The sequence below is a fragment of the Muscardinus avellanarius genome, assembly GCF_963383645.1.
Source record: "Muscardinus avellanarius genome assembly, chromosome: 1".
Classification (NCBI taxonomy): domain Eukaryota; kingdom Metazoa; phylum Chordata; class Mammalia; order Rodentia; family Gliridae; genus Muscardinus; species Muscardinus avellanarius.
Window position 1 is genome coordinate 174,201,222 of NC_137786.1, and position 23,793 is coordinate 174,225,014.

The window sequence follows — 23,793 nt, forward strand, 5'->3', positions numbered from 1 at the left end:
TTTTTTTTGGGGGGGGGGATGTCCATAAAGGTACCTCTGATCAGGCAGCAGTTCTTGACCTCCTGGCACCACCTGCCTCAGAGTCCCTCCCAGGAAAAGCCGGGGTCTCGCAGCAGAGAGGAGCCTGTGCCTCCCCCAACTCCCCACGGCCCCTCGGCCCCCCGGCCCCTTCTTGGCCCCCTCCCTCCAACATCAGGCAGTGGAGGCAGGGAGGCACCCTCTCCTCACACATGACCACCACCTCTCAAACCAGGCCTGGGAATGAAGTCAGAGCCTTATCTGGGTATCTGCCTCTTAGAGACCTGAATATAGAGGCCCGAGGCAGAGGCCGGTGGGTCTCCGCCGCACCTGGAGCTCAGGCGCATGGCCCAGTCACTTGGCAAGCCTCTGCTGGATGAGGAGAGAGACGGGGGAGTGGACAGGGTCAGGGGATGATCAAATGCCACCTACACATTTCCCAGGCAGGACTCCAGCAGGTGCCCAGCAAGAGTCCTTTCAAGGTGGTCTGAAAACCAAGTACAGGTGGCAGAGAGGGTGAAGTCTGAGAGCCTGGGGTGGCCCAGGAGTGGGGCTCGGGGACATGGCAGTTCCTGTGTAAACAAGTGACATCGTGGCCCTCCTTGGCAGACAGCAGGGCCTTGGGAAATGTTTTCAATAGATAGAGTCCTTTTGCAGTCGTGCCAGCTGGGGTGGGGAGGAATACTTTAACTCTTATTGGAGAAGACTCCACCATGAGAAAGGAATGCCCTCGGGACACTGAGGCTCAGAGAGGGGCATAGCTCTCCCAAGGTCACACAGCAAGTCAGTGAAAGAACAGGAAAAGGACCCCAGCCTCTGGCTCCCAGGCTGGTCACAGGCCTGGAGGGGACATGCAGGTGATGGTGAAAACTGTTGGGGCCAGGTAGACGGGCAGGTGTCAGACGGCCGTGAGGGAGGCACTGCTGAGGATGCGCACAGCCACGGTGCCCGGCAAGTCGCTGGGCTGCCGGCTGCCACGGTCTTGGAGGTGGAGGGTGTGCAGGGCCTGGAGGTCATCAGGGTCAGCCTTCAGCTGCACCTGGCCCAGGAATTCATCCTTCAGGACTCGGTGGTTCCAGACCTGGGAAGAGAAAGAGGATGGTGGGAGGGGCTGAATCCAAGATCAGGACTCTAGTCTATGGTGGACGTTGGTGATGGCAGCAGGGGTTTGAACCCGCTGCCCATGGTGAAAGGTGGCTGAGACAAATGAGCCCTGGGTGATCTACCTCTCTGTGAGCCTTGGGTAAGGAGGTGCCCCTCCAGAGCCTGGGCTCCCCATCTATCAAAATTCTCTCCCACTTACAAAGTTAAATCTGTTATGACTAGTTCTGCAACTAACCAGGAATGTGCTTGGACAAAAGGGACACCCCTCGCCATAGCTTCCCCATCTTTAATATGAGGGTTAGATTAATGGCCCCCAGGGGTCCTTCCAAACCCAAATCTATAGATCTTTGATTTGATCCAGTGGGACCCAGTGTTAAGAAAGCTTGGAAAATCTACAGTGGCTTCCCTAGGGCACCCAGGTATTTGTTTACAGAGGTTTCTCACCCACAGAGATGCTGCTCTGCGCCTAGGGGACAGAGAGCTTCCTGCTGGTGCGCTAACAATCATGGTGCGCCAGCCAGCCTGGCCTGAGAGGAGGAGGAAGGCTGTGTCCAAGGACATGGGCTTTCCAGTCCCCCGCTCAAGGCTTCTGGGAAATAGCCTCCTCCAATCCCCCGCCACTGTCCAGTTGGATCTACCTTCGGGGGACACTGGCCCTGCTGGGTCTCAGAATCACACTGGCTAGTCCAACTCGCCCACTTACAGAGGGGGCCCTCAAGCGGCCAAAGGCACAGGCAAAAGAACTCCAAGAGAAGCTGGGCACGGTGGCAGCAGGCGTGGTGGTGCGCACCTGGAATCCCAGTACTTGGGAGGCTGAGAGAGGAGGATCGCAGGTTTGAGGACAGTGTCAGCCATTTAGTAAGACCCTCAACAACTTAACATGACCTTATCTCAAAATTAAAATGAATAGGGCTGGTGGTGTAGCTCAGAGGTAGAATGTCCCTGGATTCAATCTGTAGTACAAAACTAAAACAAAACAAAAAACTCCAATGGAGTTAAGGGTCAGGGACAGATTGAGGAGCAGAACCTGGCCACTGTGGGTCCCCACCAAAGGCTCTTCTGCCCTGGGGCCCAGGCAGCATCTCACCTGCACAGTGATGGGCTGTCCGGGCTTCTTGCGGTAGAAGATGCCTTTCACATTGTATTCAGGAGTCGAGGTCCCCTTCTGCACAGCCGAGCGGACCTTGTCCCCCTCACACTTGATGATCACGTAAGAGTTAGCCCCTAGGGAGAGGAAGGGGGAGGAGAGGAAGGGGAGCTGGGGTGAGGGCAGTGGCTGGAGCAGGGCCTGGAAGGGACAGATGTCTAGGAGGTGAGACACCTACCTGGGCTCAGTCATTAATGATACAGGGAGACCGGAGCGGGTCCCACCTCAGGGCCCATTAACTTCCAGGGACAGGCAAGTGGCAGGGTCATATTAGTAAATCCTGGCCTTGTGCCAGTATTGGAAAATTGCTCCGGTATTAATTTCCAAAATGTAAAAAGCAGCTGGGCATGGTGGCGCATGCTTGTAATCCCAGTACTTGGGAGGCTAAGACAGGAGAATCACATAAGTTCCAAGTCAGCCTCAGCTACTTAGTGAGGCTCTCAGTGACTTAGTGAAACCCTGTTTTCAAATATAAAATAGAAGCTGGGTGTGGTGGCGCACGCTTGTAATCCCAGCATTCGGGAGGCTGAGACTAGAGGATCGGGGTTCACGGACAGCCTCAGCTACTTAATGAGGCTTCCTGCAACTTAGTGAGACCCTGTTTCAAAATAAAAGAATAAAAAATGGGCAGGGGGTGTAGCTCGGAGCTCAAATGCCCCTGGGTCCCAACCCCCCCCACACACAAATATATATATGTATGTATATATATATGCATGTATGCATGTATATGTGTGTGTATATGTATACATATACATATACATATACATATACATATACATATATATATATATTAGTTCTGTGGGCTGTGGGTATAGCCCAGAGGTAGAAAAGCCCCTGGGTTCCATCCCCAGTACCACACACACACACACACACACACACACACACACACACACAAAAGCAGTGAGAGCCTGGGTGCTGTGCAGGCGATCAGGCAGGGAGGGGTGGCAGCTGTTACCCTGCAGACTCCCTTCTCTCTGCCCTTTGTTCTAATGACTAACCTGTAGTGAGAATGTAAAGGAAATTAAGGCCTTTAACCTTAGAAGCCCTAGAGATGATTGAAGCTTTTCGCCCTAAAAATACATATAAGCAATCAGTGCCTCTGTTTGCCTCCTCTCCTCTGTGACCTGGCTTGGGTGTAAGAAAGGTAAACTCCCTGTGCTGCTTCCAAGCACCCATCGCTGATGAGCAGCTAACACTGCCCAGTACAACAGAGGCAAAGGCCAGGGAGATTCTTGACCCCTGCGCTTAGTAAGAGCACTATCCGGAGACAAAGAGGCTCCACCTGGCTAAGGAATAAGTTACTAGCCCATTGCCTTGGTAACGCTGATAAGAACATACCAATACAAAATCTACTTAAAGGCTGGGGATGGAGAGGGGGCAGGATTCCATTTTGGGGCTCTCCAGTATGCCCCAGGCATGCTGCCTTTTCTTCTCTTCCCTTTCTATTTCCTACTGATTTTGTAAAAAAAAAAAAGAATTGTTAAAGCTGTGCCAAACTATTAGTTTTAATTTCCCTATTCAACAAATCCTAGTTGAATAGAGGAAAAAGAGCCCGCAGCATCATTACAACTGTAACAGCCTCACTCACTCCGGATGTACTCTGCCCAGACCAACTTCTCACTTAATCTCTCCTCAGCCTGGGGGATGGCCACCTCCTCCAGGAAGCCTTCCTTGAGTCCTCCCCACCAGCTGTCTGCTGGAGGAGCTGAAGTCCCTACAGTGCAAGGAGCTCCCTGGGAGTAGGAGGTAGACCCATGCCTCTCTGTGTGCCCTGCATTACCCCAGGGACAGCTGGTCCTACAGTGGCTGGGGTCTGCACCGGCAGGGAAGGGGCCTTTCCCCAAATGAGCTCACCTGTCGGGGAGTCCTTTAGGCCAGCAGCCCCCAGGACATGTACCTGGGTCACCTGCTGGGGATAGCCACACAGGGAGCTCCAGCAGGTGCGGGAAGGCTCGTCCAGGCGCAGCTCCCTGATCCAGGGACAGAGGAGGGAAAGGAACAAATTGGTGCCAGGAAGAGAGAAGATGGGAGGAGGGTAATTAGTCCTGAGCCGTGCCCATGGGCGGCCCCCAGCCACCCCACCCTGGGCTTCCTGCCTCCTCTACCCCATCCTTCCTCACAGTCCTAACTTCCTGAGCAGCTGACTATAATCTGGTCCATTTTACAGAGAGGAGGCATCACTCCCCATCCCAGGGGAAGGCCTCCGCCCACAGAGCTGGAATGCAGCTGGGATTGGCAGGGTCTCTCTCCTGGGAACGTCCAGTCAGTCCAGGCTGCATAACAAGGTGGGAAGGCCAGTATAGGACACCCAGGTCTGCACCCAGCAAGGTTGGGAACGGCGTTAGCCGCTCTTGGTCCCAGAGCCAGCTCCCAGGCCTGCAAATCAGGCTGGGCGGGGAGGGCAGCCGGACACTACCATGGCTGCATGGCCTTGGGCAGCCTTTCTGACTTCCATCCCTACTTCATCTGTCCACTGGAGTGGCCAGGCCTCCCGCTCAGGGCTGTGGGAGGATCAGTGAGGTGAGTAAAATTTCTTGTGAGCCATGTACCACAGGGCACTCGTGAGCCGTGATTCCTAGTGGCGCCCGTGAGAAAGGAAGGAGACGGGTACGTGGCCAGCCCAGGAGCCTGGAGGCCTGGCTCCATCCCTGGGAGCCTCCAGTGCCTTGGGCGGGCACTGAGCACCGCTGGGGCTGCAGATCCTGCCGCGCCCAGCATGGATGGTGCCCCCCAGCCCGGCCCGCGCAGCCCCGGGTGTCCCCGGGCACCTGCAGTTGGAGGGCACATCGGTGAAGACTCGGAGCAGGAACTCGCCAGTGTGGCCGGGCTCGAAGGTGGTGGGGATGATGACGTAGCGGCCCTCGGCCTGGTCCGTGCGCAGGAAGACGCTGCGCGAGTTGATGTAGATGGAGCTGGCGGCCTTGTGCTGCAGGCTGTGCATGCGGTACTGGCGGTTCTCCTCCACCTGGGGACATGGCAGGGCTGGAACACAGAGCTCCCCCACCCGCCTGCCCGCCGCAGCACCTGCCCTGTCCCCACAGAGGAGGCGCAGCGATGGAACCCATGCATGGGACATTCCAGAACTGCCTTTGTGTTTGCTCAGGGCCAGGAGGAGAGGGCGCTGGGACTATGCGGTGAGTACATCCCATGACAGGGACCCAGGGAGTGGGTCTCTGTGGAGTGATGAAAATTGTTCTCAACTTGTAGGATTCTAAATAAGTCACTAGGTAGTTGAGCGTGGTGGCGCACACTTGTAATCCCAGCATTTGGGAGGCTGAGACAGGAGGACTGCGGTTTGAGGACAGCCTCAGCTATTTAGTGAGGCTTTTTGCAGCTCAGTGAGACCTGTTTCAAAATAAAGAGTGAAAAAATAGGGCTGGGGGTACAGCTAGAAGGTAAAATACCCCTGGGTTCCATCCCCAGTATCGCAAAAATAAATAAATAAATAATAAGTCACTAGGTTATAACTTAAATGGGTTAACTGGATGGCCCGTGAATTATAATTATCTTAATAAAATCCTTTATTTTTTATTTTTTATATTTTGGTGGTACTGGGGTTCCTGGAAACCCTTCTAACGCCGGGATACACTCCTAGACCTATTTTTTTTAACATAATTTTATTTGGAAACAGGGTCTCTTAAGCCAGTGAGGCTGGCTTCGAACCTGTGCAGTCCTTCCATCTCTGCCTCCCAAGTGCGGGGATTACAAGCGTGTACCACCACGCCCGGCTTAAAATCTTATTTTAAAAGCTTTTAATAGCCAGGCATGGTGGCGCACACTTGTAATCCCAGTACTTGGGAGGCTGAGACAAGAGGATCGCGGTTTGCGGGCCAGCCTTAGCTACTTAGTGAGGCCCTCGGCAACTGAGTGAGACCCTGTTTCAAAATAAAGACTAAAAATAGGGCTGGAGGTTAAGCCTGTAGAATTCCCCTGGGTTCAATCCCCAGTACCACAAAAAGCAAAAAAAAAAAAATGAAATGCATACTGATGTGAACCGGTAGTGTTGCCATGACTGAACACATCGAATGCCGGGGACCCAGCCTGGACCAAGCACCTAGTTGAACTTCATCCAGTTCTCAGGGTCCAACAAGTACGAGGGGCCCCACTGGGCCCACTCTCACCACACACCGGGTGTCACTCGGGGAAGACCTCAGTGCCAGGTCAGGGGCGTGGCCTGGGGTGAGCCTCCAGCACATGGAGACAGCCAGATGTAAGAGGCAGGGACAGCAGGGGCCCATCCCACACCCAGGGCCTCCCAGAGCTCACTCCCAAACCAGCAGACACCAGGGTGAGTGCTCCCACAGAAGCCGAGTCCAGGCAGGCCCTCTGTGACCCCGCCTCCCTGGACGTCAGCGGATGCGGCCAGGGCGGCTGGGGTGATGTTGGTGATCAGGGAATTTTACTATGCTCTCCCCAGGCATGGTGCTCCTCACCCCACTCAGCCTCGCTGGTGTAGTTAGATACAGCATGGCCCTGGAGGCACACACTGGTGTTTGGGGTTGAGGTAACGGAGTCAAGAGGGTTGTAATCCCAAGAGTAGGTAACCCATTGTAATGGATGTTTCTGGGTGGTGACCCAGGCCAGTAGGGTGTGGGTGGAGAAGGTGGGTCCCTGGGGTACAGCCTTGGGGACTATATATGGTTTATCTTCTCTCTCCTCTCTCTCTCTCTCTCTTTCTCTATCTCTATCTCTCTCGGCTTTCCATGGTATAAAGAGCACAGTCTTATGCTCTCCCCTCCCTCTCTCTCTTCCTCTCTCTCTCTTCTCTCTCTCCCCTCTCCTCTCTTTCTCTCTGTCTCTTTCTCTCTCTCCTCTCTCTCCTCTTTTTCTTCCTCTTTCTGTCTCTCTTTCTCTCTCTCTCCTCTCTTTCTCTTCCTTTCTCATTCTGTCTCTCTCTTTCTCCTCTCTTTCTCTCTCTTCCTCTCTCTTTCTCTTTCTCTCTTCCTTTCTCTTTCTCTCTTCCTCTCTCTCTCTCCTCTCTTTCTCTTCCTCTCTCTTTCCCTTTCTCTGTCTCTCTCTCTCTCCTCTCTCTCTCCCTCCCCCCCTCCTCTCTTCCCTCCTCCCTCTCTCCCTGCCTCCTCCTCCCCTTCCTGCTGCCATGCTGAGACCCACCGTCCTCACATGGACTGAACCAAAAACTGGACAAGCAAATCTTCCTTCCTCTAAGGTCCCCGGTCAGTCTTTGGATCCCAGCAGTGAACACGCGGAAGAAGACACTCACCTTGTAGATGTCGAAGCCAATGGCCAGGTTCTCGCCCTTGCCCTCCCGGCGGGTAGAGCGCTTTGGCTGCTGCTGGATGCAGATCAGCACTTCATCTTCTGGCTTCTTGACCTCAAAGATGTACTGCAGGTACGACCAAGGAAAGACACTGCGGTGAGACAGTGCCGGAGACGGGCTCGCTGGCTCCAGGGAGCCTGGACGGCAGAGCCAGCCCCAGCCACTCTGGGCTGCATGAGCCTGGTCAGTCCCCTCACCCGAGCTGCAGTCCCTCCTCTGTGACACAAGCCTACCAATGCTTGCAATAGCCTCCCTGCACAAGGGTTGGGAGAACTGAGTCAACAGATGCTCAGCTGGGAGCCTGACACGCAGCTGGAGCTAGATAAAGGCACAGCAAGCGCAAGGGTGAAGCGGTTGCCAAGGGTTGAGACGGAGGAAGCTGCAGGGGAGAGGCCCGTCAGGAAGCCCAGCCGGGCTGAGTTCTCAGGAGCAGGTACAACTGTGCTGTTGTAGAAACCAGGGGTCTGATCCTTGGCTGGGCCTCGAAATGTTCCTGGGACTCTGGACAAGTCACCCTGAGTCCCCGAGAGTCACCATTTCCTCCTTTTACTGTCTGCAGGTCCCAAGATGGGACCCATGTGCCCAGCCAGGCCCGCCGTACAGACAGGAATGCTGAGGCCCAGGGTGGACAGGGAGACCTTGGCACGACAATGGGAAGAGTTCCCACCATCGCTGCAGAGGCCAGCCGAGGGTCCCCGAAAATCCCACCTGGGGGTTCTGGAAGAAGGTGTCCCTGTGGTTGACGCAGCCCCCGCTGCGGTTCTGCCGTGGGTCCTCGTGCCGGGTCCAGGCACCGCGCAGGCGCGCCTCCTCCCACGTCTTGTGGATGCTCAGGTAGGACGTGTTCAGCAGGCGACACTTGATGATATCGGTGAAGTACCGGCACACGTCCTCGAAGGTCATCCTGGAATGGGAAGGGCCCATCACCCCGCTGCGCAGGCCCTCCCTGCACCTCCCTCCTGGCCTCGGCTTCTTCCTTGGTAAGATGGGAGGAACCTGGCGCAGTTGCCTGGCTCATAGGGCTAGGGTAGGATTAAGTAAAGCATAAAAGCACTTAGTATGATTTCCAGCAGACAGCAAGGCTGGCTGAGGCTGAAGAGTATTAATAACTAATGGACGATGAATAGCTAATTAACATCTAATCAATGAATGGTATTGATAACTAGTATGAGCTGCCCTCTAGTTTATAAAGCCTGGGTCCAGCAACTGTCTTCCACACCTGCTATGATAAGCTGGCGGTGGGCACTGGTGGTGATCGTGTGACCCTGCCAGGGTGCTGTGTGCACCCCCAGGAGCCTGGGCAGGGCCAGGGCAGGTGCCCAGATGTGAACACACATGAGAAGGGTCTCAGGAGGAAGCCCTTTCCACAGACAAGAGGTTTTTGCTCTGTTTTTCTTCAACTGTCCCAAGCCAGACTGGACAAAGTGGATTGTGTACACTGGAGCTGACACGGGAGGACCTGGATGGCCTTCTGCTTGGCTGTCTGAGCACCTGCAGGAGGGGCTCTCCCCAGGGTTCAGGGTCACTGCCTGCTGCTCCGGGTCTGCCTGGGGGCCCTCGTGGTGAATGCTTCACACAGGGAAGCCCAAACCCCTCCAGGAAGCAGCTAGGTTTCCAAACCAGGTATTTTGCTGAAGAGGGACACGGAGCCCAGTGTAGAGCAGGCAGAACGCAGGTGGCCTAAGCGCAGGAGCAGCCAGCGGGCTTCTCCCAACCCACCCCCACCACTGCCCCTAGCTCCCCTCTCCTCTACACTCACTCTTTCCTGCTTGTGGGAGGTGTGCTCTCTTGTCTCTGGACTGGGGCTCCTTTGAACCCCAAGTCTCTGCTCAGGACCCAGATCCTCCCTGAGGCCTCTCCTCTTCCTACCTGGGCATCAGACTGCCGGCATGCCCCACCCTCAGCTCAATCCCCACCTGCAGACATCCTGCCTGCTTGCCAAGAGCTCAGCCCGGGGTCCCCTCAGGTGGGCAGAGGGGACTGTGAGGTAAAAGGGCACATTACTGTCCAATTTGTCCCCCCCTCTTTTGGTACTAGAGATTGAACCCAGGGGTACTCATTCTATATTTATTGTTTATTTTGAAACAGAGCTTCCCTAAGTTGCCAAGGCTAGCCTTGAACCTGTGATCCTCTTGTCTCGGCCTCCCAAGTACTAGGATCATAAGTATGTCCCACTGTGTCCAGCTTGCCCAATTCTTTTCAGAAGAAAAGGAGGTTCCAAGAGATGGTGGGTGTGACTTGTCCAAAGCGACATAGCTGGCTGCTGATGGGGCCGTGCTGGAGCCCCGGCTGCTGCCCCCTACCCCTGCTCCCCGCCAGGCCCGGCCGGCTCACTCACCAGAACTCTCCATCGTCCTGCACCGTCACGCCCATCTTCTCCCGCTCACTCTTGCTCACCTTCTGCCACTCCTCTGAGCTGGGGTGTGCAGTTGGGGAAAGGGGTGCAGTGTAAGAGGCGGGGCCCACAAGGTCATCCAGGCCAGGGCAGCGCCTGAGGGACAGCTCAGCGCCAGGCCACCCGCAGGCAGCACAGTTAAGGACACTGGGCCATGCCTGCCCTGCTCCAGAGGCCCTGTCTGCCCTCCCACAGGGAACCAGGGGCAGGTCCGCGCTGGGGCCCAGGGTCTGGAAGCAGAGCTGCAGAGTGAGGGGCATGGTCCCCGGGGTTGGTGTGGGGAGATCCTTTATGAGGGGCTCCACTCCAGCGTGGAGCATCAGCCCCATCCACTCGCGGCTGTGGCCTGCCCACTGGACACTCTGATTACTATGCCCCTGCAGGCCAGCTCACCCCCAGCCTTGCCCAGGCTGGACCCAGTGCCCACACACCACTCTGACGCAAGCCTCCCTTCTTTCCTAATGCCCCCCACCCGAGCCCTCCACAGCCCCGTGTCACCAGCTCTGACGTGCCCGCCCCGTCCTTGCCCAAACCCTCGTGCCTTGGGCCCCCCAGGCCTCACGTGTCACTCCAGGGCCCGTTCCACTCCCGCTCGCCCCAGGGGTTGCGCAGGCGAATCATGTCCAGCTTCTCAGACTTGAAAAAGGCCAGCAGGCCGTGGCCCAGGCGCACCTTGCGCACATCCGTGACGGCGTACGCGTGGCCCTTCACCAGGCCACATGCCAGGCGGGCCTCCATGTCAGCGGCTGTAACGGCCTGCAGGAGGACACAGTGCTCACACAGGTCGGGCCAGAGCCAGAGCGAAGGGGCCACAGTGCCCCTCCAGGACAGGACGGGGAACTGTAGCCCCACAGAGGCCGACCTTGTTCCAGGGGACAGTGCTGTGATCCCCCACCTTTACAACCCCAAGGGCAGGAGTCTGTGGTGAAGAAAAGGACTTGCAGTGGGTCAGCCCATTTACCCTGGTTCAGCTCAATGTCAGCTATTCAGGCTATTCAGGAATCCCCTCTGCCCAGTACTGGGGATTGAACCCAGGGCCACTCCACCACTGAGCTATACCCTGTGCTCTCTTTTCTTTTCCTTCCTTATTTCCTTCCTTATTTCCTTCCTTATTTCCTTCCTTCCTTCCTTCCTTTGTGTGTTACCAGGGGTTGAACCGAGGGGCATTCTACCTCTGAGATATACCCCTATCCCTATTTTATTTTTTGTTTTGAAACAAGGTCTTGCTACATTGCTGAGGCTGTCCTCAAACCTGAGATCCTTCTGTCCCAGCCTTGCAAGTAGCTGGGATCATAGGCCTGCACCACCACACCCAGCAATATTCAGGAATTTTGAGAGCTGGTTGTTAAAACATTGATAACTGGAAATTAACTGTGGTGAGGGTGTTTACACAACTAAATCAGTGAATGCTAAAAATTAGGGTTTTGTGTGTTTCTAGAGAGCCAGTTCATGAGGCACCACACAGGTTCAGCTAAACCTGGGTCAAAGGCCGCCTTCCCTAGGGGGCCCAGCTTCTTCCTCCAGGTCCAAGAAGTTACTGAAATTGCACAATCATCTCCAGCCTAGCACAGGGCCCCTGAGCTCTGGCGCCTCACAGCTTGATGAAAGGGCCCTAAGAGGGACAGACACCAGAGCCCACGAGGGTCAGAGAGGGTCCTGGGTGAGCAGAATGTAAGGGCGTTGTCTGGATTTGAAGCTGAGATGGGTCTGGGCTTTGCCCAGGACCTCATGGCCGCCTCCCTTCCCCGAGCAGGTCAGCAAAGCAGAGGGGCTGCTTCTGGGGCCCACCCTAAGTTCCTACCTTGATGGAGGCGCTGATGAGGCCTCCCCGGCTGTGCACCTTTAACACACGCTCAAAGAGCTGGTTCCTCTTGGCCTCGTCACTGGCAAAGTCCCCCTCGGTCAGGTCGATGGGCTCAGAAACGCCACCCGTGAAGTCCACCAGCGCGTCTGCTGTGTTGCCCCCGTCCAGGGCTTGATAACATCCCGCCAGCCTGGGGAGTGGCGTGCACGGATCCCAGCTCATGCTCCCCGGCAGGACTAAAGCCTTCGCCGTGCAGGGGAGGTGTCTGACACCCAGAGAGCTCATGCAACCTGCTGAGCTCACACAGCAGGCACAGCACCGCCACACCGGAGTCCGGGTCCCCATTCCCAGGCCCAATATTCTCAAGAGCCAAAAGAATCCATCTACAGACAAGTGGATACACAAAATGTGATCTCTACACGTGATGGAATACTATTCAGCTGCAAAGAGAGGCAATTTGGATATGTGTCGCACCATAGATTAACCTTGAAAACACCATCTAAGCAAAAGAAGCCCGACACAGAGGGACAAATATTGTAGGATTCCACTCACACGAGGTACCTAGAATAGGCAAATTCTTTTTTTTTTTTTTTTTTTTTTGGGTCTGGGGATGGAACCCAGGGACATCTGACCTCCAAGCTACACCCCCTGCCTTATTTTTTATTCTTTATTTTGAAACTAGGTCTCACTGAGTTGCAGAGGACCTCACTAAGTAGCTGAGGCTGTCCGCAAATCGCAATCCTCCAAGTCTCGGCCTCCCAAATGCTGGGATTACAAGCGTGTGCCACCACGCCCGGCTAGAATAGGCAAATTCAAAGAGATACAAGCAGAATAGAGGTTCCTTGGGACTGCGAGGAGGGGAAAGAGAGAGTTGGTGTTTAATGGGTATGGTTATGAAAAAGGTTTTGGTGCACAGGTGGGGACGAGACACAGCAGTATGCGTGTTAAGTACACGCCACTGAATTTTGGTTACACTTGATTAAAATGAGAAATAACCATGTTGGGTGCGGCGTGGCATGCCTATGGTCTCAGCTGCCTGAGAGGCTGAGGCAGGGGGATCGCTGGAACCCAAGAGTTCGAGATCAGCCTGGGCAACATAGTAAGACCTTGTCGCAAAAAGAAAAAAATAAGAGAGGCGGAAAAAGGACCAAAAAGCAAGATGGGAGAGAGTGGGCTCTCAGCGAGGAGCCAGACGGGTTCGTGGGGACTCGGCGGCCACCAGGGGGCGGGCTTTGCTTTCTTAAGATTAAAAATGGAACCTGCCAGTGTTTCTCTGGGTTTGTTTTTGCTGTTAGCTTTTGTTTTCTTTTTCCTCCCTTCTTCCTTTTCTAGGTACCTTCCTCCCACTTCCCTTCTCTCTCCAAGAAGATAATGAACAGTTCTGGGAAGAGAGACCTGGGAGCTGGCTGGTCTCTGACCCCCGGGGTATTCCTGCCCCAGGCGCACCCCAGCCCAGCCAAAGCCTGGAAAAGCCACTCTGTCCCCCAATCCTCCGTAACTCAGCGAGTCCATGCCAGGCCCTGTGCTGTGAACACAGCTGGCACAAAGGAGGAAGGGGGTCAGCGAAGACAGAACGGACGCCCAGCAGCCGTGCAGACAGGTGGGCAGACAGACAGGGTGAAGCATTTGCACACAGGCTGGATGCAGCTACTCAGCGCCCGCCCCTGTGCCTGGTGGAAGGAATGCCGTGGAGCCCGTCCTGGGCGCCACCCCGCCAGCACCTACTTGGCGTAGGCCTTCTCCACCAGGGCGCACCAGAACTCATTGCGGGAGTTGGAGTGGCAGTAGATGAGCTGGTTGTTGACCGTGGGCAGCCGGTCGTCGATGACCACATCCACCCAGTCCCCGAAGCGCCAGAAGTGGAAGTGGAAGATGCCGGCATAGGTGTCGGGCTTCTCGGGGTCCCACTCCTGCTCCTTCCAGTTGGGGATGACCTGGGGAGGCAGGACAGGGACATGTGAGCGGGCACACCTGGTTCCTGGAGGCAATGGGGCGCGCACCTCCAGGGAACCAGAATGAAGGGAACGCTGGGTCTTGTCCCATCGGCACCACAAAGGATGGGTGACGCCCCACGTCTCCGGCCCCACCTTCCCCAGGTCTGCGGGGTCTGGGCCTCCCTTGGGCTCAGCCTCCCCCTGCACCTTGCCCCATCTCTCCATGACGTCACCCACCCCCAGCCCAGCCCAGGCCGTGAGGGGCTCTGCTGTGAGCTCCTGCTTTCTTCTGAAGCCACCTCCCTGCTCCATCCTGCGGCACACTCTGGCCAGAGAAACCCACCTCGCCTCACTCCAGAAAACTGATGGTTACTAGCCACTTCTGTCCTGGTCCACAGCAGCAGACCAGCCTGATGGTGTCGCTTCCCTGGTGTGCTCTGCCCCCAGCTCACCCCCAGCTGACTTCAGTGTCCACCTTCCTGCAGGAAGCCCTCCCGACTCACACTCCCCGGGACCCCTATCCATCACACTCATGGCCTTGGTGATTCTCTGAGATACATATGTTTACTGTGTTAAAAACATTAAATACCCATGTGACATTGTATTCAATATCTGATGCTATCCCTGGACCATCTTTAGAGGCATGGTCATACTGGTTGGTAACTGCTATACATCCAGCACCTAGCTAGGACCTGGCCCAGAGAGTAAACTTAATACAGAGCTGTTGACTGAATGAATACATTCACATATATGATCAGTACTCTAGTAATAATCTCTTACATATGCAACATCTTGCAAATGCCACCTCTTGTGCCTGCCATGGAGCATCTCAATTTAATTATCACAAAAATCTGAGAGGGCAAGTAATTTGCCCAGTCACACAGTCAGAAAATACATACTTTCTTTTTGTGTGTGTGTGTGCATGTGTGTGGTTTGGGGACTGAACCCAGGAGGTTCTACCTCTGAACCGCACCCCTCAGCTCTCTTAATTTAAAATTTTTTTTTTACAATGAGGTCTTGCTAAGTTACCATGTAGTAGCCTCGAACCTGTGATCCTCTTGTCTCACTCTCTCAGGAATTGGGATTTTAAGTGTGTACCACCATGCCCAACAATGCATACATTCTTTGTAAGCAGCCAGATCTGGGTTTGAAAACAGGATTCCAACCCGGGTCTGTCTCTAAAGAATAAGCTCTTCATCGGTATGCCCCACTGTGTGCCCAGCCCCATGCTGGACAGATGAACCGTGCTGGCCAGTCAAGAGTGCAGAGGCTAGCACAGGGTGCGTGCGGGGCCGAGAGGGGAAGGAGTGGGGCCCTGTCCTGGACCCTGGCAGCAGCTCTGAGCTGACAGAGGCTGTCCCCCAAGCACACGAGGTCAAGTAGAGGCAGCAGGAGGCTGGCAGGAGAGGGCAAACCCCTCGCCCCTCTCTCGAGTCAGAGTGACAGGCTGTCTGGCCAGGTGGGGGACCAAGTGTGGCTGAGCCCATCCAGACCATAAGCAACTTCTTCTAGAAGAACACTACCTCAAGTATAGAGAAGAGGCACCCGGGCACGCAGGCTGAGTGGGACACACACCAGGAGCCATGCGTGCAGCCATCCCCCATCACCAAGGATGCTTTGACAGGGATACTGGCAGAGAGAAATTCTCCCTGGTGGGACCTGTGAGACCAAGAAAATGAATGAACATGCTCACTGCCTGGGGAGAGGCACCACCACTGATGGAGCCTCACACCCAGCTGTGCGCAGCGCTCTGGGAAGTGGCTCACGTCTCACTCCTAGGGGACGGAAGCAGGATCAGACTCAGGGCAGCATCCAGAGGCCAGCGAGGCTCAAGGCACTGCTTCCTCCCTTCCCTTCATTTTTATTCAGCTCCGGGTTCTTTTTAAATTAAAAACACCCCAGGCCGGGCTCCTTCCTCAGTGGCCTTCCACTTTGCATCAAGACTGAAAGCTCTAACAAAAATGGACCGTGCCAAGAACTGGGGCGCACACCTGTGGTCCCAGCTACCAGGGAAGCTGAGACCAGAGGATCACTGAGCCCAGGGATTTGGGACAACCTGGGTAATGCAGCGAGACAATGAAAAGGGGTGGGGCCTGTGCAAGGCAGGAGCTATCTTCTCCAGGGCCCAGGAGAGAAGGCCGAGGTCCAGAGAGACATCCCCAGAGCTGCAGAGGGCACAGAGCAAGGAGAGCCCTGCGCAGGAACGCAGCCAGCTGCCTTCCTCCCCTGCTCCCTCCTTCCGTGGCCCACTGGAGTGCTGGGGAGGGAGGAGCAGGAGCCCTCCCAGGGCGCAGAGGTATGCTGGGACTGGGGCCTCGGAAGGATCATTAGCTAAACTCCGGGCTTGGCCCTGAGCCCTCTGTGGCTCAAGAAACAGCTAATGAGGCTCCAGGGCCTGAGGAGCCAGAGTCAGGGGTCCCTGGGGGCCTCAACTTCCCCTCCTGCATCGCAGCCAGTGAGCTGGTGTGGGTGGACGCCAGAACAGGCTTCTTGCCCTCAGCCCTCTGTAGCCAGAGCTGGGCAGGAGGAGAACTCTGAACATTGTGTGATCGCACAACCCCCCCCCACACACACACACACACTACAACGGCCATGTTCCAAGATGAAGAAGCCACCAAAGACACCTGGACCATGTCAAAGAATTCAGGAAGCAGCCTGAGGATGTTCCCACTGGCCCAGGCTACTAGGTTCAGTGAATTAAAATACAGCAAACCCAGTCAAGTTCACGAGGTCATGATGACACAAAACAAATGACTGTCATTATTGGAGGAAGATAGAAAAATCAGTTATTTTTTTTAGAACTGGAAAATTAAGGAGAAGAATCAAGCACTAATCTAGCCTCTGCTCCATATGAATTCCAACTAAGAAATGAGGAAGAAAACCTCTAACTGCACATATAGTGACTATGTTCTGAATAAAGTCAGAGTGGCAAGCAGCCCTCTCCTGTGTGTGAATTTCTCAATTGCAGATCACCCATCCCTAAGAAGATGGACAAAGTATAATGGACCATAACACCACACACACACAAAAAAAAAACCCAAACTGAAAAAACAATAAATCCAGACAGTGGGAAACGAGAATCAAGATGGTACAGTATCTTCAGCAAATAAATTGCAAGGAAAGATTAAAAGATAACAGGGCAATCAACCACCTGCAAATATGGGCCTCATTCAAACAAAAAATTGGTAAAATATATACATAGTTGTGGCACAAATTGGAAACTACAATACTTCTTCAGTATTTGATGATACAAGTTGAGCCTCCATGCTATAGTCTGGATCTGAAATGTTTCCAAAGGCTCCTTTGTTAAAGGCTTGATCCCCAGGTTGGCACTATTGGGAGGTGGTGGAAACTTTAAGAGTAGGGGCCTTGTGGGAGGTTTTAGGTCATTGGGTGCGTGCCTGTGCAGGTGACTGTGGGGTCCTGGTCTCTTCCTCTGTGTCGTTCATATCCTTGCCATGAGGTAAACAGTTTGCTTTGTCACAGGTCTTCACCATGATGTGCTATCCTCTCCCCAGAGGCCTTAAAGTAATGGGTCTGTCCAATCCTGAACTGAAAACTCCAAAACTGTGAGCCAAAGCAAACATTTTCCTCTAAGATGATTTTTTTCTTCAGATATTTGTTATAGTAACAGAAAGCTAACACATTCCCTAATTCATAATCTGAAATCTGAAATTTCTGAGCACTGACATAATACTCAAAAATTCTGGATTTTGAATTTTTGGATTTTCAGATTAGAAATCCTCAAGTAATATTCCAAAATCTGAAACACTTTTGGTCCCAAGGGTGTGTGGCACATGCCTATAATCCAAGTACTTGGGTAGCTGAGACAGGAGAATCACAGGTTTGAGGATAGCCTCAGCAGTTTAGTGAAGCTATCAGCAACGTAGTGAGACCCTATTTCAAAACAAATAATAAAAAGAACTGGGGAGCCGGGTGTGGTGGTGCACGCTTGTAATCCCCGCGCTTGGGAGGTGGAGACAGGAGGATTGCACAGGTTTGAAGCCAGCCTCAGCTGGCTTAAGAAACCCTGTTTCAAAATAAAATATAAAATAGGTCTGGGAGTGTATCCTGGAGGTAGAAAGGTTTCCAGGAACCTCAGTACCACCAAAAAAAAAAAAAAAAAAAAAGAGCTGGGGGGTGTAGCTCAGAGGTAGAATGTCTCTGAGTTCAATCCCTAGTAATACTAAATGGGGCAATGCTTCCCCTATATAAAGAAATTTTGGTTATTTAGGTAGTGGGCAGAGCACTTCCCTAGCATGCTTGAGGCCCTGGGTTCAGTCCTGCAAAAGAATTTTTTTTTTTTAGTTGTATATTGGTATTGTGGTTTTTATTTTTTTAATGAGCCCTTATCTTTCAGAGCTGTACAGTTGAAATGATATGCTGCCCAAGGGAACTGGATTGTGCAAGCAGCAGGACTGGCAATACTTGCTGATTCCTGATGCTAAGGGACAGGTAGAGTGGGCTCATTCGACTGCAGTCTCCACTCTTGTGGCGTCTGTACCTGAAACTCCCTGTCACCAGGACCCCATGACCTGGCCCAGCAATGGGAATGGGCTCTGCTGATCTTCTCAGCCCCATCCCTCAACACTCCTTCCTGTGGGTTCCAGGGAAATCTACTGCAACCAAGATGTCTCCTGCCATCTTCTCCTGCACTTGTCCCTCAGGGGCCAGCCCCGGGCACAGCTGGGCAGCTGTGCTCCTGGCTCCCCAGCATGGTTCCCTTTCCCTATCCACTGGGGGAAAAACTCGTAGATCCCTAACACCTGACCCAGCTCCAAAGCTGGATGGAGTCTTTCATGGAAGAAAAAATCCTCAACCAAGATCCTCAGCCCCTGGCCAGCTGGTGACCTTGTACACACTACTTAACCCCATGCCCCCAACCTTGTGCATGCCAGGGACTTAAATGTGGACCTTGAGGACTGTCATGAGAGCCCAAGAAGATGGTCTTGGTGGTATTCCACACCACAGAGTGCTATTTGTATTTGTGGCACCTGCATGTGCACTCACACTAGAATCTGAAGACCTCAGGGTAGGGAGAGCTGAGATCACCAGGTCAGCCTCTTTCCCCACGGGGAGGAGGAGAATCTCAGTGCTCTGTAGCAGGACAGGGGAGGCACTACCTACGGCTGACCTAACAGCCTCCCTCCCTGCCCTGGGGTGTGGTTTTAGGTACCAACCACAGAAGGGCCATGATGAGCCTGCCACAGTGTCCCCTGGCACCCTGGCTCCTGGGACTCCCCCACCACACACACACACACAAGAGGCTCGCCTTGACTACCCACACCCACACCCCGGGAAGGCAGCACTGCAGAACCCGTGTGTGTTAGAGTGTGTGTGTGTGCAGTCATGGGGGCACAGAGGGAGGCGTCCAGATTTCCACCTGGAACTCGGAAGCCTACACACAGCATTTCTGAGCCTCGCTGGCAGGGCTGCGGGGTGAGGGACTGCAGAGGGTTTTCCTGGTTCATACAAGTGGGGTAAGGTGGGCCTGGCCTCTGAGTCCTCAGACCTAGTGGGTTCCTGGCTCTGAACACTGGAGGTTCCTTGGTTCTGAGCTTCTGATTTCAAGGGTCTCAATCCCCCCGCTTCCAGATGCCAGGCCCGGAGGAGGCTGGGAAGGAGCATGCCCTCCCCATCGCCTTGGGAGCGCAGAGCCTGCTGCCCAGAGACCAGGCCAGTTGATACCACAGAGGGCCTACAGCCAACGGTTCCTGCCACCCCAAGGCTGCTTTCTGAAACCATGGAGCCAGGCCTGGTGCTGGCCCATCTCTCCTTCCCACACCACCTGCTGCCACAAGCAGGGGCCTGCTGGGTCACCTCAGGCAACTCCCCTCCCCTCTTGAACCTCGAGTTCCTGCTTGGTATCTCCTACCCCTCCCTTTAGACTATGCTTCCACGGTCACAGTAATAACTGGCAAGGTGAGACAGGGTGCCCCGGCCCAGCTTCAGCATGCCTGAATGTTTTGCTAACATTAACTCACTTGACCTCTACAGCAGCCTGGGAGGAAGGCATCGCCATTAGCCGGGCTGCCAGGGGAGAAACGGGCCCAGAGAGGCTGTCCGGGATAGTGCATGGCAGAGCCCGGCTCTTGGCATGCACTGCGCTGCTCCCCTGGGAGGCCGAGGATAAGGAAATGGCAGGTGTCCTCACTCTATGGTTTCTCATGGTTTCTATGGAAAATGGGTCCTTTCCCACTGCCTGCAGTCAGGGACAGAGCCAGGCCCCTGCGGCTCTCCAGGGCAGGAGGGCTGGATTCCTCTGACTGCATCTTCCTCCTCCAGGAGTGACTGGGAGGCAAACTTGGGGAGGCTATGCTGGAGACTTCTGGGGTGTGGGGGGATGGGGGTTCTTTGGATTCTATGAAGGGGGAATGGAAAAAGGAAATGAGGTGGCAGCCGCTGCTGAGGGAACTCGGGAAGGGGAGGAAAGGGGTCATGAGGTCCAGCTGGGGAGGTTCCCAAGCAGAGCCACAGAGCAGCCTCTGACCTCCGTCCCTGGGATGGAGCTGGCCAAGCTGGCCCTGGCTCTCAGGTGGGGGCAGAGGGACACATCTCTGGACCCATCCCTGGAGGTTGTGGGGCCAAAGGTCCACAGGCGCAGAGCCAGCTGTCCCACCCCATGCGGCCAGACCCTCCACACCCTCGGTGACCTGGGCAGAGGCCTCCTCCTCTGGGCCTCCTCTGTCTCTGTCCACTGCAACTGGGCGGGTTTGAGCAAGATGATGAGGGGACAGAGCCATGAAGGAGGCTCACTGGCTTCATCAGTGCCAATATCAGGCTTACGTGGTCGCGGATTTAGTGATCCCAGAAGGGCAACTGAAAGGACTTTCACAGAATCAAGCTGCTTCCTTGGGAAGGTCTGAGCCAGGGTCAGGGGCTGCCAGAAGATAAAGCCAATCAGAGACACAGGCCAGGCCCGGTGCCAGCCCAGCCCACTGCTCCAGGGTCCCATCTGTCCCTGCCCGGTGCCCAGCAGGGAGGAGACAGTGGGAGATAGACTGGAGACAGTGGGGACTTAGTTCTACTTCTCCAGCCCACACAGGGCCAGGCCAGGGCCAAGGGAGGGGGGCCGATAGGCTCAGGAGGCCCAGCCTGATGTGGGGCCTGGCCAGTCAGTGGCTACTCAGAGCCTCCTCCCTGAAAGCCATTGTGGAGGGCTGCTAAGGGCTGGGAGGATGTGGGCAGGAGGAAGGAGCTGGGACCCACACCCCACAGGGAAGCAGTGCTCCAGGGTCAGACGCACACCACCAAGAACAGGGCACACAGCCTTTATTGGGGACACGCGGCGGCCAGAGCAGAAGCACTGGGACCCCATGGGGAAGGTGCGGGAGGTCAAGCAAAGAGGCAGAAGGGCCAGGCCCAACCAAGGGCCTGCCAACCCCACCTCTGTGAGGTGAGCCGTGGTCACTGGCAAGGCGGGCACTTCCCCAAGCACATTCCAGAACAGACCCAGAGCCATAAATTACGGAGGACCAGGCCTCACACCACAGCACATCTCCACCCGTAAAACCCCAGCTCCATAGCCCAGTTGCCACCTATGAGATGGGCTCACCCCCCAGTGGCCCCAGCCACGGCGACGGCTGTGACCCCCAGGGCCTTGGCTCATCTGTTCCAGAGCCAGACACCCCCAGGGCTCAGCTTCAGGAGGGCAGTGTCATGCACCCTTGGCAGCCACCCCCTCCTTGACCAGGTGCTCTCTGGGCCTGTGTTGTGTGAAGGAGAACGAGGCTTGGGGTTGGAATTGAATCTGCTAATTGTGCATCAGTTTCCCTGTTCAGTGAATGGGCCCCTGATGACTTCAGAGCCAGCGCTCTGTGTCACACCACAGACCTCCAGCCTACTTCAGAGCATCAGCCGCCATAACTGCCCCCTCTGAGGGCATCCTCCCTCTGCCCCACTGAAGCAGCCAGGGAGATGCCAGGAGCGGCTGTGTCAGGGCAGTACCCACTTCCCTCACCACGGCCACCACCGCCTCTAGCTCCAGGGCCTGGGTCCCTCCCTTCATTAAACTTCTCTCCTCCACTGCATGAACCTCGGTCCCCCTCAGCTCAGGAAGCACCCCCAGGTCATGTCAGCCAAGCCCCTGCTGAGAGCCACCCGAAGCAGCAAGTACTCAACAGATGCTCTAAACTCAGACTTGCCCACAGGCCGGCAGAGACACACCCTCATTAATACAGTACGCTCTCTCAGTATACACGCGTGTGTACAAGTAGACAGAGCTCTGTGTGACTTCATATATTTCTCCTTCACTTCTCCACTCTGCAGTCACCCCAAAGAAACCAGAGCTGGGTGCCAGCCACCACTCCCCACCGCCAAGCCAGCCCAGCAGCCCGCCCACCCCAGGTCCTGAGGGCCTTGAGGTCGTGGGTCACAGGTCATGGGGTCACAGCAGGCAGATACAGGAGCAGCGGTGCTTTCCTAAGGCCTCAGGTCGGTGTTCTCTTGACAAGGGCTTCAGCAAAGGGTGCGATGGCCCGGGGAGCAAGCGCCCTCTGGCATTTCCCCCAGGAGCCTCTGCTGTCATCCTGTCTCTAGCCGCTGGAGGAAGCCGCAAGGCTGGCTGTTTGGGTCTCTGTCTGTTTGGGTCTCTGTCTGTCGGTCTTGGTCTTTGTCAGTCTTTTTTTCTCTCTCGCACACAATGAAGCAGCAAGAAAGCAGGTGCCCGGGGCCTCTCCATTTGCCCACAGCAGCTCCTGCCAAGCCCCTATCATCTACAGCAAGCGGCAGCAGCTTCTAACTACAGAGCCACGGTGTCTTCCTGTGAGCGGGAGCGCCGGCACCAGGGGAGAGTAGCAGAAGGCTGGAGGATTCAGGAGGCCTCCTGCCAAGCCAAGGACGGGCCGAGCAGCTAGAAGGATGTCCTCAAAAATGCAAGTGGGGGAAGAGGTCTGGGCAGGGGGGCGGCAGAGAAGGGACAGCAGAAGGCGCCACCATCAGAGCTGGTTGAACACCACGGAGGCCTTGAGGTTGGCGGGCTCCACCCCCTCGCCGAAGGTGATGAGGAAGTACATGACCTTGCGGATCTTGGCCAGGTCCGACAGGCGCTCCCCAAACTCCAGGGCGTCCGCTTCGTTCCAATCCATGGCGTCAGAGTCCTCCTTGCGCCAGAAGATGGCCGCAGGGTCCAGCAGCTGGCGCGTCATGAGGTTGGTGAGGTCGGGCGTCCAGTTCTGCGAGGTGCCCGTGATGGTGACCTTGCCCGCCTTATCCAGCACGACGTTCCAGCGTTCAAACTGCAGCTTCTGCTGCTGGGTGAAGTCGAGGCGGTACACGGACTCGGCCGGCCGCAGCAGCTTCTCTCCGTCCTGCCGCTTCTCCCCGCGCTGCTTCAGGCTCTCCACGCGCAGCCGCATCTGTTTGGTCAGGTCCTGGTCCAGGACCAGGGGCATTTCCAGCTGCTGCTGCTGCGGTCCGTCCTCCGCCATGGCCCAGGCGCTGCTGCTGGCGCTGCTGCTCCCGCCAACGTCAAGGAGCCCAGTGGGCTGTGGCCTCCAAGGGGCAGAGAAGAGGCCTCAGAGGCCCCGCCTCTCCACTCCCTCCCGGCCCCCGGCCCTTCCCAGTTCAAAACGGGGTGTACATGAGGGGCGGGAGTCCCCAACTGCCTCTTCTCCACTCCTGGAAGCGGTAACGCAGGCACTGCAGACAGCAGAGGGTGACGGGCTCCTCCGGGACCCGGGCACTGATGTCAACTGCTGTGGCAACCACCTTGACTACCATGGATGGGCTGGGAGCTGGCTTGTTTGTGAAGAAGGAAGCAGGGGAGGGAGGGAGGAGTGGTTGCCTGAGGTGCAGAGGAGAGGCCCGAAGACCCCTGTGGGGGGCACGGATAGGACAAGAGAGGGTCACCTCACTGGAAATCCGGAGTCACCGGAGCCACTCTGAAGCCACCCTGGATGCCTCCCACCCTCACTTTTCTACACCTAACCGCCAAGGCCTACTGGTTCTACTTCCCAAAGGACTGGGAACCTTTTCCTCCATTCCTGCTGCCAGGACCCCAGCTGCCATCCTCTCCCATCTAGACCCAAAGCTCTCAAGCTCCGGTGAGCATCAGAATCACCTGAGGACTTGGAAACAGACTGCAGGGCCCCAGGGACCTTGACTTAACCATCA

The 23,793-nt window shown here is 55.5% G+C and overlaps 2 protein-coding genes across 3 annotated transcripts in view; both read right to left on the reverse strand.

Moving 5' to 3' along the window:
• Positions 1 to 916: 916 nt before the first annotated feature.
• Positions 917 to 23,793, reverse strand: part of CAPN5 (calpain 5) — a gene marked incomplete at both ends in the record, with an annotated part of 35,496 nt that continues 12,619 nt past the window's right edge. For both annotated transcript variants that reach the window (XM_080714401.1, XM_080714400.1), the window contains 10 exons: positions 917 to 1,099; positions 2,210 to 2,346; positions 4,124 to 4,239; positions 5,038 to 5,234; positions 7,491 to 7,613; positions 8,256 to 8,451; positions 9,886 to 9,963; positions 10,505 to 10,698; positions 11,744 to 11,936; positions 13,472 to 13,680. In XM_080714401.1, coding sequence (XP_080570527.1) covers positions 917 to 1,099; positions 2,210 to 2,346; positions 4,124 to 4,239; positions 5,038 to 5,234; positions 7,491 to 7,613; positions 8,256 to 8,451; positions 9,886 to 9,963; positions 10,505 to 10,698; positions 11,744 to 11,936; positions 13,472 to 13,680 — 1,626 coding nt within the window. The remainder of the gene's footprint in view (positions 1,100 to 2,209; positions 2,347 to 4,123; positions 4,240 to 5,037; positions 5,235 to 7,490; positions 7,614 to 8,255; positions 8,452 to 9,885; positions 9,964 to 10,504; positions 10,699 to 11,743; positions 11,937 to 13,471; positions 13,681 to 23,793) is intronic.
• OMP (olfactory marker protein) lies at positions 22,617 to 23,108 on the reverse strand (the record flags this gene model as incomplete). The annotated part of the gene is made up of 1 exon (XM_080688908.1): positions 22,617 to 23,108. One exon carries the CDS (start codon positions 23,106 to 23,108, stop codon positions 22,617 to 22,619), a length of 492 nt encoding a protein of 163 aa, XP_080545034.1.